The 16,864-nt window shown below is 44.2% G+C and overlaps 1 protein-coding gene across 1 annotated transcript in view; it reads right to left on the bottom strand.

Annotated features, from left to right (window-relative positions):
- OTOG (otogelin) overlaps nucleotides 1–16,864 on the bottom strand; it is a 101,210-nt gene that overhangs the window by 41,191 nt on the left and 43,155 nt on the right. Inside the window, exons 24-32 of the mRNA XM_043972247.1 lie at nucleotides 14,725–14,832; nucleotides 12,503–12,641; nucleotides 11,774–11,908; nucleotides 9,732–9,878; nucleotides 8,207–8,326; nucleotides 5,710–5,826; nucleotides 4,931–5,087; nucleotides 3,537–3,563; nucleotides 1,030–1,197 (exon numbers count right to left, since the gene is read on the bottom strand). Of these exons, the coding sequence (XP_043828182.1) occupies nucleotides 1,030–1,197; nucleotides 3,537–3,563; nucleotides 4,931–5,087; nucleotides 5,710–5,826; nucleotides 8,207–8,326; nucleotides 9,732–9,878; nucleotides 11,774–11,908; nucleotides 12,503–12,641; nucleotides 14,725–14,832 (1,118 nt within the window). The remainder of the gene's footprint in view (nucleotides 1–1,029; nucleotides 1,198–3,536; nucleotides 3,564–4,930; nucleotides 5,088–5,709; nucleotides 5,827–8,206; nucleotides 8,327–9,731; nucleotides 9,879–11,773; nucleotides 11,909–12,502; nucleotides 12,642–14,724; nucleotides 14,833–16,864) is intronic.

Below are 16,864 nucleotides of genomic sequence, written 5' to 3' on the forward strand. Positions count from 1 at the left end.
AAAGGGCAGTTAAATGAAAATGCTTCACTGACCCTACCATAACTCTGAAGTCCCTAAGCACATGAGAAAGGATTCTAGGTTAACTCCATAGTTTCTCTAGCCCAGGATTCTGTCTCTGATGGGTCACCAGGGACATAATATGGTGGATCAGGGCTATGTGCAACCAACACTGCTTGAAGGCTAGGATTGGTTTGTTGTTTGTCTCTGAAGGTTTGACACCTAACACATGGACTTGCATTTAGTAGGTGCTTATTGAATTGGTGAATTGAGAAAAAGTCATAGTCACTCAGCCAGGTCAGTCTATATCCCCTTCTAGCTAGGAACAGAGGAAGGCTTCTCTGCTGGCATCTCTCCTGAATGTAGAAAACAAGAGGAAGCCCAGCTTGGTGAGGTGAGAGGATCATAGCTAGTAAACAGACCTGTCAAGTTCTTGGACTTACTTTTTTTTTTTTTTTTTTTTTTTTAGTGAGGCAATTGGGGTTAAGTGACTTGCCCAGGGTCACACAGCTAGTAAGTGTCAAGTGTCTGAGGCCGGATTTGAACTCAGGTACTCCTGAATCCAGGGCCGGTGCTTTAACCACTGCGCCATCTAGCTGCCCCTTGGACTTACTTTTAATGTTCTGGACCATGAGTTCAGAGCTCTGGATTATAGTCCTGGCTTTGCCACTAACTTCGTAGGTAATTTGGGGTCTCATCTCCTCTTCTGTAAAATGGACTAGGAGCATCATGTCATTACCCAATTATGAAACTTCCTGGCAACTCTAAATTTTTAGCCATGTCCCCATTAATTGCTTCATGTTTGAACCTTTAAAATCAGTCCTCCCTTCAGGTGGGGGTCACCATTTTAGGTTCTGGTGTTTAATTGTTTTTCCTTAGTCATGAGAAAGAGTTTAATCCACAGGAAGCTGGAAAGTTTCCCTACCCAGAAATGATTGTGATGCAAAAGCACAAAACATTAATACAACTTTTTTGGGGGGGAGATCATCCTTTTCTCCATCCCTCCAACACTACAGGAGAGGGGAATCTTACCATGGGCCTTGGGCTTGTATACCGAAGATGTCAGCAAGAAGTTAATGGTGTCTTGAGGACCCACATTCTCATGAAGAGCCAAGACAACAGCACCACTCGCCCGCCTCACAGTCACCCGGGTGCCACCAGCCACGTAGCTGACCAGTTGATAAGGTCCCTTGCCTAAAGCTGGAGAGAGACTGCTTTGTCACCTACCCACTGTACCATGTAATCTTCCTCTCTTCAGATACCAGGCTTGGTCATACTTTTCAGCTCCCTACTGACACAAGACTCAACTATACTACATGGGGAAAGGGTTCAGAGGGTATCAGACATTCTAGTCTGTTACCTGCACATGCCTCCACACTTACTCCTTAGGAAATAGAGGGAAATAGCCCCCTAGAGCCTACCTTCCTGCTGATGCCAAGTCATCTGAGCAGCAGAGCCCCATGGAGATGTTAGGATCTAACAGGGAGCCACTCAGAAGCACTAACTCCACCTTGCTCACTGGCAGGATCTAGCACATGCCAATGTTCCAGGGGTAACCTGGCCCCAGTCCTGCTTCCTAAAACATGGCTCCTTGCCCTAGGACATCCTCGGAAAAGATCCCCTATGCTTCAGCCTCTAAGCCGAGACCAGCCCCTCCACACATAAATGCACCTACCTCCAGCTATGGGCCAAATCCCAAAGTTCAATGTGGCTTTGAGAATTTACCATCAGTGTGAACTGATAAAATAGGAAAGGACAGCAAGGATTAGTTCCCTTGGGGATTTTTGTCCTTCCTGCTTTTAGACAGAGCCAGCAAGCGACACATCAGGAAAGGCACTTGCTTCTTGTACATTTTTCCCATGGGTGTGCTGGAGCCTGCTCATACTAACCCAAGAGAGCTGATTGTTAAATTCTCAGTAGGACCATTTACAGCTCAGAAATCAGCACATGCTACAAATAAGTGTTTGATTTATTGTTTTTGATAATTGATCTAGACTTAAGAAAGTGATAAAAAAATGTTAATGATCACATGAAACATTTTCAGAGAGGTGATTGTTAAATATTTACCAGCACACATCTGAATTCTCCCCACATGAAGAGAACCTTGATCAAAAGACTAAACTAATGACCAAGGAGCCTCCCCCACCCCAATGGTGCCTGAAATTCCACCATTAATGATCCTTTCCTTTGGGTTTTAAGGCTATGCAATCTCCAAAAGCCTCCTGTTAGCTATCAAGTTTTAAAGCAGGGGATCAACTTCCTTTGTGTCAGGAACCCCTTTGGCAATTTGGTGAACCCTTAGTCCCCTTCTCAGAATAATATTTCAAAGTGGATAAAATAAAATACATAGTAGTACCAAGGAAACTAATTATAATGAAATGAAGTTATCAAAATACATTTTTAGAAAAATGAATGAACCCTAAGTTAACCCTGGAGTAATTAAATTATCTCTCCACACTCACCTCCTATCAGGTTAATGAAATACTTTTAGACATAACAACAAAAATGCTGGGAAGGTTGACTTAAGATTAAATAAAAAAGGAGTACAGAAAATGAATGGAAGGTTCCAAACACCACTGTGGCTGGTTCATCAGTTTACTGCGGGTTTGGTCCTGGCTCAAACAAGCAAATGATCAGAGCTGACAGACACATAAGACCATGATTAATGAATTTACTAGTCATCTTGTTGGGCATTAACTTATGTTGGGTCTTTAGCCATGGATGGTATTTTCTCACTCACACACATATGTATGTGATCATATCAGCACATATATGACTATTTATAGACACATGATCATAGAAAAACAAATATCTACAGACATTCATGTGTACATACCCATTCAAACACCTGCATTGGACATACCCATACACATTTTATTTTGATTTGATTACATTTAATATCAAAAAGTAGCAATCTGTATAAGTCATGGTTCAGGTTTCCTTCAGTCCCAGAAGTATAGATTTCCATTCATAAATGATTGTCCCCAAGGAATGCTCACGACATAAAGCCACATGCTGGATGCTGTTTTTCACAAATCTAATTTTGTTATTATTTTTGACTGGGTGAGCTTCCTTCATCAGGGGTTGGGTGGAGGGGGGGAGACAAGGGATGGTGATGGGAAGCAATGCTTGGATCACTGGCCTGGATATGCCTGACCTGCTCTCCCTGATCCCCAACACTAGAAAGAAACTGGAGGGACTCATCAGCCCAGAACCAGACCAGGATGGAGTAGGATATAACACCAGTATGTATCCAGAGGTGCTGGCAGTAGTCCGGGGGCACCTTAGACATTCAGTATGAGCAGATGTCCTTTTAGGATGAAAGTCTCAGTCACCTCCCACCCCCAATAACTCCTACCTGGACCAGGAGACTGATATGGGTACGAAACAGAGCTGGAGCTGCCCAGCCCTCAGAGGTGCTGCTGCCAGCCCTGGGTAACACAACTCCATTTTAGGAGCACAGCCTGGGAGAGCTGTCCACTCAGTCACCAGCCCATCTCCCAGTTTTTCCTCTGTTCTTTATACTCCACCAGTCTTACCTTTGTTAAAATAGTCACAGTCATAAGCTGAAAAAGAGAAAGAGAGAGAAAGATGTCTCCAGAGACCCTTCCAAGGGGACGGTTTCCAGGAAGGGGACTCAGGGTGAGCAAAGTGAGTACTCCCCCAAACTCTGGCTTCCCCTTCTGTCTGTGCCCCAGGTCTCAAGACATAGAACCTGACCAGTCTACCTCTCTTAACTATGCAAATTATATCATCAAGAAAATGGGGATGTTTAACAAAGAGAAAAGAAGGTTGGAGGAAGAGGGTAATAACTGCCATTCAAATGATGAACAGGTTGTCATGTGGAAGAGGGAGTAGACTTGTTTTACCAGTTCTCTAAATAGGGAAGGACCTACTTATGTCCATGTTGTCTCCCTTGTTAGAATGGAAGTTCCTTGAGGACAGGCAATGTTTTCTCTTTTTCATTGTGACTCCATCCCTTAGCACAGTACTTGGCACATAGTTAGCATTTAATAAATACTTTTTGATTGATTTACCAGTGGAGTTAGAGAGTGGGCAGAATTTGGCTCAATATGAATGATTTTCGTTCATTGTAAGATGGAAACTTACAATCTATTAGAGGTATGGAAAAATGAAATGGCTGCTTTTGACAGACTCAAGAGACTGTCAGGAAAGCTGTAGAAAGAAGGGGGTTTTGCCTGAAGTAGGAAAGTCTGGGAGTCTAGGATTCTCAAGGCTCATTCCAGCACGAGTAGCCCATTGGAATTTGAGTCTAGAAGAGAATAACTGAGCTCTGGGTACCCTCTAGTGGCCATAATAGGGCACCACAGCCTTTCAAGGGCACACTCAACAAGCATCTATTATAATAGAGCCCACGTGGGATATGGGGGAATTCCAGATTAGCAGTGCATAGCTCAGGACCCATTCTGAAGAGAGAATTGGGCACTGGCTTTAGAAAGGTGGAGCACAGAATGGAGTCACTGGTGGCAATACAATCCTAAGCAATGAGTGTGAAAAGAGGAGAAGCTTGAAGGGCCCTCCCTGACCTTCAATACCTCCCCAGATATACCTAAAAGTCAACTACTATCGATGAATTTATGAAAGTGAGTCAATGCCTTTTATCGTCATTCCCAAAGCCCTAGGCTGCATCTACCTGTATGAGCATGGCTGTATGAGCTTGGGTATGTTACAATTTCTACAGGCCTCAGTTTCCCCATCTATATCATGTCAGGGACACTAATCTCCATGAATCTTCTCAGCTCATTTTATAGTTTCTATTGCCACCTGACCCCCCCACCCCCCAAAAAAACCCTTAGCCTACGTGAGTTTCAGGTAGCAATGGGATTCATGATTCTTGTTGTCCTTGGGGCCACCCTACACAGATGGGTCAAAAACCCAGAAAGGAAAGGGCTTGCCCAGTGCAGACACTCACGGCAGAGGCGGGGAGAGCGCCAGTCAATGGCAATCCCATGCTGGCAGCACTGGTGGGCATAGGCAGATAGGCTTGTACACAGGCATTCACAGTCTCCCCCTCGGGTACAGCCACATGTGTCTGTTAAGCAATTGGAATAAAACCAGGTCACGTCCACCTGAGGAATACAAAAAGGACCAAAGTAAAAACCATTAAGCTGGATTCTGTGGGACAGCACCCAAAAACCGCAGCAAGGAGGGGGTGGATGAGTGGGAAAGTCCTGCTACTGGTTTGAGGCAAGTTGACCATAAGGGGTCAGGCTCAGGACCACAACTCCTCAGATTCCCAAAAAGGAGCTGTCCAGGACTTGGCAGTCAAGAGCCTGGTACTCAGAGAAAATTAATCCAGAAAATCCAGCCCTCTTCCCTGATCAATGTTCTATTGATTCCAATGGTCAGAAACTGACACTAGGAGATAGGGGAGTATGACAGGCTGCTCGCAGAAGGCTAAGGAATGGTCTAATATTGACCCACAAGGCTATGAAGAACTATCACTGCACAGGGTAACCAATCTTTTAAAATAGGGTTAAAAGACCCTATTATTATTAGGTTATGCCATAGCATGTAGAATATTGAGTAGCTATTAGAGTCTCCTAATAGAGAAAGGAAACAAAAAAATGGTATGGAATGAGTATCCTTGAAGTCTAGAGACACAGATTCCAAGAGTCTGGAGTGGGTTAAATGTACCCCTCCCCCAAGAAGTGCCTGAGGCCAGTACCTTAGACCTCCAGCCTTACTCACCACTGGGTGGCAGGTTTCAAACACTTCACTCAGCAGAATGCTGCATTCCTTCTTAGCAAATGGCTCCCGCAGTGGGTTTAAGCTACAGGGATCTCGAGGATCAGAGCTGTCTGGGCACTAGGAACAAGGATAGGATCAGTGACCCCCAGCTCCAAACAGTTGGAGGCTTCAGGGGACAGGATGACAGAAACCAATGCTCTTAGCACAAATCACCAGTCTCTAGATTAAACATGCCTCTTTCTGCTGAAATACTCTAAACTACTAACAAACTGCTAATGGCATGGGTTATACCCATAGATTTGATAAAGAAGTTCCATTGGTATGATTGGTTGGTTGTTGTCCTTCATTCTCAAAGAGGACTAAAATGACATCACTATGTTGGAGTCAAAGTACTGAATGTCTCACTATGGCTGATCAGACCAATACTAGCTGAGCATGCTCTTCCACAAGTTTGGGCACAAATAGTCCACATAAACATTTGAAGCAGAGATGTCTCTGAATTTGAACATCTCGTGTTTCTTTTGAGCTACTGCAATTCTTCTTTGCTCAAAGGCCACAGCACCTTCTTTAATGTGGGCACACTATGCTGGATGGTTCTTTGCCAATGTCTCCCACTTCATGTAATTGGTTCCAAAGAAGAGGCCAAATGGAGAGTCTCAAAGATCAGTCTGAACAATGGGTTAGTCCCTCATTACTATTTTACCAAACTAGTGGATGAGGGAGACATGGGATGTACATATTTTGAAAGAGCAGCACTGGCTGAGCACTCAGCTCACTGCCTTGAATGGCCAAGGAGGGAGCATTTCCAGGAGAGAGTTCTTAGCTGACTTTCAAATATAGGTTTGTGGATTGGACCTATGATGTCACCCAGAGAGAAATCTCTAATGAGAAAATTCCTTCTCCTAATACAAGTAGAATGAAAAAATTCTCTGTAATTTTGTCTTAGGGCTGCCTGGGGTTTTGAGAGATTGAATAACTTGCCTAGGGTCATCCTGCTGGTATGAGTCAGACTCAGGTATTCCTAACTGAGGATAGTGCTCTATCCACTGTGCCACGCTGTCTCTTGCTAGCTTTCAAACCAAATGCTGGTTAACTATGACAATTTTATGACACAGAATGTTAGTTCTAAAGGAGATCTTGGAAACTATCTAGTCCAATACCAGGAAAATGAGGTCCACCAAGAACTGACTTGACCATAATCACAGTAGTCCAACTTGTGGAAAAGCTGTAACTAAAACCTGATCTCCTGGTTCCCTGGAGTAGGGATCTTCATCTTCAACAGGCATTTTTTTTGGTGAGGCAATTGGGGTTAAGTGACTTGCCCAGGGTCACACAGCTAGTAAATGTCAAGTGTCTGAGGCCACATTTGAACTCAGGTCCTCCTGAATCCAGGGCTGGTGCTTTATCCACTGCACCACCTAGCTGCCCCCAACAGACATTTTTAAGCATCAATTGTGTACAGAGCAATGGAAAAGACATAAAGTCTAAATAAGTCACAGAACCTTCCTCTGCTGGAGTTTGCAGTCTAGGAGAACAATAAGACGTCATTATACAGGGTCTCCTAAAAGTCTTAGTGCAGATTCTAAACTAAAAATTTTTAAGGTTAAAAGCTAAGACTTTTTAGGACATCCTATATAATAAGTGCATTAGAAAGGCACATTAATAATAATAGCTAATCTGATTCTTCTTTCACAGCATGACTAATGCAGAAATATGTTTAATGTGATTGTACATATATAACCTATATCAGATTGCTTTCTGTCTTGGAGAGGGGGGAAAGGGGGGAGAAAAATTTGAAACTAGAAATCTTATAAAAACAAATGTTGAGAACTATCTCTACATGTAACTAGAAAATAATAAAATATTTTTATGATAAAAAATTTAAAATAATAATAGCTAGCATGTATATAGTGTTTTACATATATTATCTCATTTGCAAAGTGCTTTATATGCTATTTTATCCTCACAACAATCCTCACTAACAGTAAGGTAGGTGTTAGTATTATTCTCATTTTACAAAAGAGGAAATTGAGACAGAGAGATGAAATGGGCTAGCCTGAGTCATGCAGCTAGTAAGTACCTGAGGTAGAATTTGAACTCAGGTCTTCCTGACTCCAAAACCTTCATTCTATCCACTTCTCCATCTAGCTGCCTAATAAAATGAAGTGGTTTGTGAAATCTGAGAGAGAAGTTTGGTTGAGAATTCTTGGTTTGGGAAACTGGTGGTAAGAGTATTGGCTGACTGATCCAAATTTCTTGTTATGAACCTTGCATTCTAATATAAGTAAAAGTCCTTTGGAATTCTCACTATTATGGCTCATAGCTCTCTCATGTAGTCACTAACTAACTCTCTTGGGCTCATGAGCAGTGGTTTGAATGATAGTGACCTTGAACTGGTTTTAGGCACCTGAATGTGGTCCTAGGGTGAAAGGTTGTGGAGGACTGAGAAGTGTCACAGGTTCTGTCTAGAGAAAGAACAAGCTCAGAGGGTATTTACCTCCACCGCAGCCCAGCTGCTGCCAAACTCCTGAGGATTTGTTAGCTCCAGGTTCTCTGGAGTCTTCATTTCATTGACTGTTTTCAAATCAAAGTTCCCACAGAGTCCAGTCAGCAAACCCTGAAGAAAAAGCAGAGATCATGACACCACTAACTAATCCAGGAATCCTTTATAGACACAAAGGTCAATGATAAATCTGTCCCTCCATCCTTGTGAGCTCTGATATATCTTCAAATATTTGGCAACTCAGAATAAAAGAAATTAGGCCTGTATGATCATGCAATAATCCCAAAATCCACCAGCAATCTGGGGCAAGGACAGGTTGAGAAGAGTGAAAAATGGGTGGTAGAGATTGTAGAAGGAGGAGAAGGAGGTTATAGGGAAGATAAAAAGGTACAGAGAATCTACACTTCTAAAATGTTAGAACTAGAAAGGACTTTAGAGATTATCTAATTCAATTCCATTTTATAGATGAAGAAACTGAGGTTTCAAGAAAGGAAATTACTTATTCAAGTCTTAATGAGTCAGTGGCAGGACTAAGATCGGAAACCAAGTTTCTTGACTCTCAGTTAAGAGTCAAAATGATTTCTAAGTGTGAAATTGAAAATTGATACCCCACTTTATCTTGTATTATTTTAATGAGGCTTAGTCAATTTATTATGCATTAATAATCAATCTACTATGTATTGGCTGCCCCCCTTATTATGTGAACTTGAGCTCCCTCAAGCCTGTAATTCAAATCTGTGAATTTTCTGACCATGGGGGGAAATGAGTCAATCTGGTCATAGGATATTTGCCCACCATGAGACTTTTCAGAGGATGTTAGCCAACTCTGTGTCTTTCCCATTTTCATGGGCTATGGAAATCCCCTCTCTGATTCAAGCCAAATGTAAACCCATCCATCATCTCTGTTTCAGATCAATCACAGTCTTAGCTTAGCTTTGCATCATTGCACTATTTTATACTGCTACCCTCTTAACTGTATAAAAGAGCTTCTCTGTCCAATGCAACCTTGGCTACTAAGGAGACTTAGATCCCTTTAATTCAAAATTGTTGACCTTGCTAATATATTTACCATGCTTAGAACTTTGTGCCTCAGTTTCTCTTTATCAAAGATTTTTATCACAACATAAGGTCCCTTCTAGGTCTAATATTCTATATGGAGGGGGAGTGAAGAAGGGGTTGAACCTAAGGAGGAGATATGAAATAAATTCAAAGATTTGGAATGAGGATGGGGGGAATGGAAGTAGATAAGGAAAGGGAAAAGGGAAGAGGGACATACCACTTTCATCAAGTTACCAGGCCCAGATGATAAGCTAAAGAAGGGGAGTGTGACTCCTGAGTGAGTTAGAGAATCGAGAGCAGAGATGTTTTCATTTCTGTCTCTATATCTCCAGTGCCTTGCAATTAATTGCCTTGCAATTAATTGCCTTGTTTGTTGAATTTAATTTAATTGATTTCTATTACTCTGCTGGGGGACTGGAAATCCAAGGTCATAGGTCACCAGCTCCATGGTTTCACCTACCTGCCACTGAGGCCCCATCTGCACATGCACTGTGGTCCGTTGGTCCCAGAGGAGAGTGATGTGCTCATGAGGAAAATGCACTAGTATGAAAAATCCCACTCTCCACATGTGTATCTCCTGATTTTCATCCAGGAAGCTCACAGGGCTCTGTTCAGAATAGTCAATCAATACTATGGGTAAAATGTATTGCACTGTTTTAACCTACCCCGTGTGACTGAGAGACAAGATTTGTTGCTTAGAGACAAGATATATTTAATGCTGAATTCACGATGTTCAGGTTATGTTGATCCCAGAATCCTTTGGGGGTGGGGGGTGGGGGAGGGGTCTAGAGATTACTGCAAGGAATGTAAGGAGCTTCCTCCCATTATATTTCAAGCAATCTGTGCTGACCAAATGTTGTTTCCTTGTTCCTTTGTTTGAACCCTATATACTGTGTATTTCATAGAGGTTTGGGCTCATCCCTTTTTCTGGCAAACTTCTGCTGGATGACTTAAACTACTTCCTAAAACTTTTTTCACTCCTGGATTTATCAACGAATAATTTGGTATCAGAAGTGGGATCCCTGGGGGACCAAAGGAGCCCAAAGTCTCACCTGGGCCATGGACACTGAGTTCATCTCCATAATTTCAGGATCAAGGGGAGCTGACTATCTCTTTGTTGACTCTCCCCTCTTCTAGACAACTCAATAAACTTCATTCTAAAGCTTTTTTTCAGTTCTGGGTTTGTTCTCAACTGCTAGTAACTAAGACTATGAACTGTTTCTTAGCTTTTCAGGCTTCTGGCGGCTATTCTAGCTATACTTTTGCCTTCTTACCACAACCTTCCCTCTTCTGTCAGGACCTTGGTCCTCTGGTCAGTTACACAGCACTCACCTCCATCTGTCAGCCCTTGACCCTAGTCAGGACCCTGGCCTATGGTTTGAATGTCTTAGTCAGGCTTCCAGTCAGCCCTCTCCCTGGTCCTTAGCCTAGCTTTCAGTGCCTGCCTCTGCAACCAGCACTAGACAAGACCAATAAGATAAGAAGTGAGGAAATCCAGTGGGGGTCAGGTAGAGCTGAGGACTCAGACCTAGCTTTCTCTACCCTCCCACCATTACCCCAAGTCTGACCACAGCCAAAATCAAGCAGGGCTACAGGCCTTTAACAAGTTGCTGGTAGGTTCCACTACCTATTGGCAAAATCTTCCACCATGCTGCGGGCAACCATAAAACCACTGAGGTCTCATATCATCCAGGGGGATTCCTTTCCCCAAGCCACAAAGCAGATATGATCAAAGGACCAGACAGGTAATGGTAAGCACAGTTGCATCTCCATTAAAGGACTACATCTCTTGGAGGTTTGGAACCAGGGCTCACTTAGTTGTCTGGATAAAGAGGTCCGTGGCAAGCACAGGTCCTTGTACTTGTTATCATCTGGCCTGCCTTTCTGTTTACCCTCCTCCTCTCACTCCTTCACTTCTGTGGTTCTGACCTCCATTTTGTAACCTGACTTTGACTGGCAGAAGGTCAGAGATCATGGGAGCATAGATTTGGAGAAGAAAGGGATTTTATGGACCACCATTTCTGACTTCCTCATTTCATAGATTAGGAAACTGAAGTTAATTAACTTGTTCAAGGTCACACAGCTAATAAACATCTGAGGAAGGTTTTGAACCCAAGTATTCCTGACTCTAAACCCAGGACCTTATTCACTACACCATACCGTTTTTCCAACCGTTTATGGAAAAATCCTTACCTAGCTCAATCTTCTTTTTTAAAAGAGGTCAAAAGGAACTAGAGAAAGGAAGTGACTCAATGAAAATAGCCTAAGACCAGAATCCACTGGTCCACACCACAATCCTAATGCACAGGGTCTGCTGACTCCTGTGCTGCTGAGCTGAGCCACCATTTTGACTTTAACTTCTATGCTCCTGACCTCAGTTTGACCAGCCTCTTATTAACTTCAATTCACTGCAGGAGGGGCAGGCTCAAGCTCTCCCCAGATGACACTTTGTCTGTGTGTTTCCCTGTCCCTCCACCATAGCATCGCTAAGGTTTAACTTACAGGAGTGCCTGTGTCATCATCAAACACGAGTAGAGAGCTGCCAACGTTGATGGAAATCAATTTCCTGCAGATAATTCCTGTGTTGTAGCAGTTTACATTTTCCATAATGACAGAGAAGCTGAAATTTGATGTACTCTAAGAGAGAAATGAGGGAAAAATCACAATTCCAGCAGAAACACAGAGGGGACACTGATAATCCAGGTTAGCCCTCAGCTCACCCAGTGTTTTTATTCTACCTAACCAAGCTATACTTCCTTTCCTCCCTCCCGGAAAGACCCCTTCCATCCTCCCACTATCATATTGACACAGAGTTTTCCAGGTCTATCCACCCCTGCTAAGATGCCAGATGATAAAGTTATCAGGGAACCCCTGAATTAAGGTCTTATCTCACCCCCAAGTCCTGTGTGACCCCTCCTAAGTACACCCATGTTATGATAGGGAACACCTGAAGACACAAAAGGAATTAGGCTATAATGGAAAAAGAACAAGCAGTGTTGCTGATACTTTGGGAGAGAAAGTCTACCTTAAATTATCCCACAGGTAGCCATCCATTCTGATTACACATAAAGCTGTCCCTGACCCCAGGCCCTTGAGATTCATTCTCACTCTTTTGGGTGCTATGTCCCATGCCCAGAGCTGGGCAATACTAGAATGCTCCACTTTGCCCTTAGACGCCACCCCACCCCCACAGAGAGTCACAGAAAACCACTGCAGGACAGATGTGCTCACCTTCACCAGGTGCACTTTACAGGTGCCCACAAAGTCAAATGAGAGTCCATCAAATGTCCGATAGTGCCGGTCACCATAAGCGGTACAGGTGGCAGGGCAGGGGTGGAAAGTACAATGAAAGGAGCCATGCTGGCACAGACTGGAAGGGAGAGTGGGCTTACTGGAAACAGTTCAGCTCTATTTACTCCTTGCCTATCCTTCTGGTTGACTACTTGTCATGCCATCTTTGCCACTCATTTTCTTCCCCTCTTACATATATGGCCCCATCATACACACACACACACACACACACACACACACACACACACACCTCTGTGTATGTCTTTCCCTCTGTCTCTGTCTCTCCCCCACACACACCATAAGGATGACAAAAATTGGCCACTTGAAAAAGAAATACCTTAGTTCAATAGAAGTGGATTAATTATGCAAAGCAGGCTGGTTAGTGGAAGGAGAAGGGGCCGTTCTACGGGTCACAGACACACCAAGCATACATATCACTCTTTGCTCTAAAACCCCGTCACATGGGGAGGGGTCTTCTGTGGAGAAAGGAGGGGAGGCAAGGTGGGAAGCATCCAATATAAATTGCATTATTAATGCTTATTGTCACTGCCTTGCTTCTCTTTTCATCTCCCCTGCCACAACCACCAGGCATTCACTGTACATAGAAAATATTTAATAAATGAATTGAATCTCAGGCAGGTTGAAGTTCTGCCAGCCTGGACCAGCCAAGCCCAGACTCTTTCTAAAGGTGACAGTCTCTCCCAACTTTCTGTACCTTTGATCTGACCTCCCAGAACAAGAAAAAAAAGAAATGGATTTCATCCCACGGGTCTGGTGGGAGGTGGGAGGGGGGAGGGAAAGTGTGCAGGGGAAGGGAGGCAGCCTGAGAACACCAGGTCTCCTGATGCTGATGCTGCTGCTACCAGTGGCTGAGAGAGAGCCACACCTCTCTCCAGAGCCCCAAGGTGGGGTATGATTCAAAAGGGGCGGGGGGGCAGGACTGCTGAAGGCAGCTAAAGAACATAAGTTTGTTTTACCTGCCCACCAAGTAGAGATGTAGTGGGGGCGGCTGAGCAGTTGGTCAGAGCATCCGCCAGGGTCAGGATGGATGGAGAAGGTGGAAACTGAGGACCTGACAAGAGGCAGAGGGAGGCGGTCAGCACTGGGGCAGGGAGGTATTGGGAGTGGGCATGGCTGAGATTGAACAGTGGGGTGAGTAATCTAGCAACCCCTAAAGTTTGGGGGAATCCCTTCCAAAAGAGACCTGAGGAAAGCAATTGCAGAAGTCCCCAATCTTTGGGTCCAGTGAAATTGCAGAGGAAAAGGGGAGGTCACTTTCTGCCCCTTGAGACAAGGGGGCTGATGACAAGTGTAGGACACAGTCCAGGCAGAGCTGGCTCCAGACCAGAAATAGGGAAGGGGTACTATAGGCATCTCCATGGGCATTCATGGGTTTCACTCATAGATTTCAAGCTAAAAGTGACCTCAAAGTTCAAATAATACAACCTTCTCACTTTACAGATGATGAAACTAAGGCCAAGAGAAAGACAGTGACGGGGCGGGGGGGGGGCGGGGGCAGAAAGAGAGGGAAGGAGGGAGAGACAGAGAAGGAGAGAAGGGGAGAGGGAGAGAGAGAAAGGGAGGGAGGGAGAGACACACGGGATGGGGGTTGGGGGAGATTTGACCTTTCACAGAAGGACTTCACAGGTTTCTCAAGGATACCAAAGTTATGAGCTAGGCAATTCTCAAGTATCTTTTAAAAATCCTAGTAGTGAATGGTGAAGAATGCCAACTAATGAGCCCAAGGGGCTAATCAACCAATTGCTTGCCTTCAAGGTTTCTCATTTACCTAGAGGCCCCCAGCTTTGGTCCCAAAGCAGAACCACTAAAATCAGGCACCTCAGGTCTCATGTTATGGGAATGGAATTGCACACACACAGTCAGTTTCAGTCTCAGTCCCAGTCTGTCTCAGTCTATCTCAGTCAGAGACTCTCTCTCTGTCTCTCTCTCTCTGTCTCTCTCTCTCTCTCTCACACACACACACACACACACACACACACACACACACAAGTGCAGATGTGCAGACATACACATATACGCATGGAAGGAAAATGGGAGGCAAAGGAAGATCTGCCAAGCAGCCCAGAGAGCCCCAGCTGCCCCCTGCAAAGTGCACACACTCTGAGCGAGGAGGAATCAGAAGAGTGACTGCTGTAGCTTACCAGGTGTGGCAGGAAGAATTGACCATATCTCCAGGGTAGTATTCCTTCCCCTTCCAGGAACATGGGCACTCATCGGGCACAAAACACTCATTCCCATGTTTCACCAACCTGTGGACACAGACGCAGACACAGGCTTATACATTAGATGTCCACATCTCCTAAGAGGTGGAACAGGACCACCCTGCTCCCACCCTAAAGGTCCTTATAAAATCTGAGCCCATACCTCAGGTGATTCTTGCTGTGTTAGTTGGTGGTGGTGGTCCTTCCTTCTCAAAGAGGACCGTGATTACATCGGGGTGATGTCATGACTTGCACTGAATTGGATTTAAGTGAGGGAGGGTTGTGCAAGGTCACCAACCTCACTCTCTCCTCCAGAGCCATCTGGGTCCAGTAACAAGATATACATCAGGATGACGGGAGATGGCCCCAGATGTTTAAGGCAATTGGGGTTAAGTGATTCGCCCAGGGTCACACAGCTAGTAAATGTCTGAGGTGATATTTGAAGTCAGGTCCTCCCAACTTCAGGGACAGTGTTCTATGTACTGTGCCACCTAACTGCCCCTTGATGTGTTTACTGTAGGTTTCTGACCACAGCCCTAGCCAGGCCCCTAGCATCTCCAGAATCCAGACTTCTCAATTCCCATGTGACGACCTGACTGAATAGACTGTATCCCTGGCCCCAACCCAGTCCCAAGTCCAGTTTCTAGCTGCCACCCAAGGTGTGCTCCTGGCCCTGACACACCCATGGTATCATTGCTTTGCTATGACAATGGTCTCCCCCAACATACATCATCCTCTCTGCCCAGCAGTGTGATTATCTTCAAACTTAATAAGTACCTACTTCTAGGCAGTATGGGGAATGCCAGAAGCTGAAGAATGTGAAGGATGTGTAGTAAGCTGTGCCATGACAAAGTTTATGCACAATGCTACTGCTACTCTACCTTGGCCTGCTCCCCATCCCTGTAACTTTCAGAACCAAAATGCCCCATCTCTGGCTACCTCTTCCCTATGTGTATTTTCTCTCACTATTAGATTGTAACCTTCTTGAAGGCAGGGCCTGTCTGTGCTTTTAAATTTGTATCCCCATGGCTTCACACAGCGCTTGGCACATGGTAAGGGATCAATAGATGCTTTTTTACTCATTCATTCATTCATCCCTCCATCCATATTAACAGAATTCTAAGAAGCAACTGCCCAGGCTTTTGGTCCCACACCTAAGGAATTTCTTCTTTCATTTCTGTTTCACAGTCTGAGTCAGGCCCTAACACTCATCAAGGTGACAGATGACATTAGCACAGGCCAAAGGACACAGTTTAAAGACTATAGATCAGGTCTTAGACCTGACAAGTTAGACAGGCTGAACTTTAGTAAATAATAAAATCTCTCATCAGACAGCTCATTCCAGGGACAGGTCCTAAAAATGTCTTCTTTATGAGAATACATGAAGAACAATCCAAGGACCTCTTGCAAGTTCAGAGAGCAGCATGTGCCTACGTAGGACACATGGCAACCAGCACAGTATGTAAGACACATGACATCCAGCATATATATTCTATTTGCATACACAGAGCATGACCTGGAAAACACTAGGTAGCTGGGTGGTTCAGTGGCTAGAGAATTAAACTTGGAGTCAGGCAGACCTAAATTTAAATCCTGCTTCAGGCACTTACTAGCCATGTGATTCTGCACCTCGCTCAGGCTTAATTTCCTTATCTGTAAAATGGGTATAAGAAGAGCACCCACTTTATAGGATCATTGTGAGTACCCAATGAGATTCTATATGTTAAATGCTTCATAAATCTTGAAGTTCTATATAAATTCTGTCTATTATGATGGTGATTATTATCATCCCATATGATACACACCCTTGTGTATGCACACAGGGCAGCTGGCTCCATAGCCCTGAATCCAGAAAAGGTGAAGCCAAGAAGTTACCTGGAATTCCAGCCAAAACAGAAGAGTGTGGTATGGGGAGAGAAGGGGAACAATCAAAGGGGCAAGCAGAAGGAAGGTCTGGCCCCTCCTCTCTCTATATGAGGAATAAATTTGCTCTGCTTGGGCTCAAAGGAAAACAGGGAGATGGAGATATAGGAAGTCAGTTTTCAGTTTGCTTGATAAAAGGAAAAACTCCCTAATAACC

This window comes from Dromiciops gliroides, chromosome 6 (genome assembly GCF_019393635.1).
Source record: "Dromiciops gliroides isolate mDroGli1 chromosome 6, mDroGli1.pri, whole genome shotgun sequence".
NCBI classification, from domain to species: domain Eukaryota; kingdom Metazoa; phylum Chordata; class Mammalia; order Microbiotheria; family Microbiotheriidae; genus Dromiciops; species Dromiciops gliroides.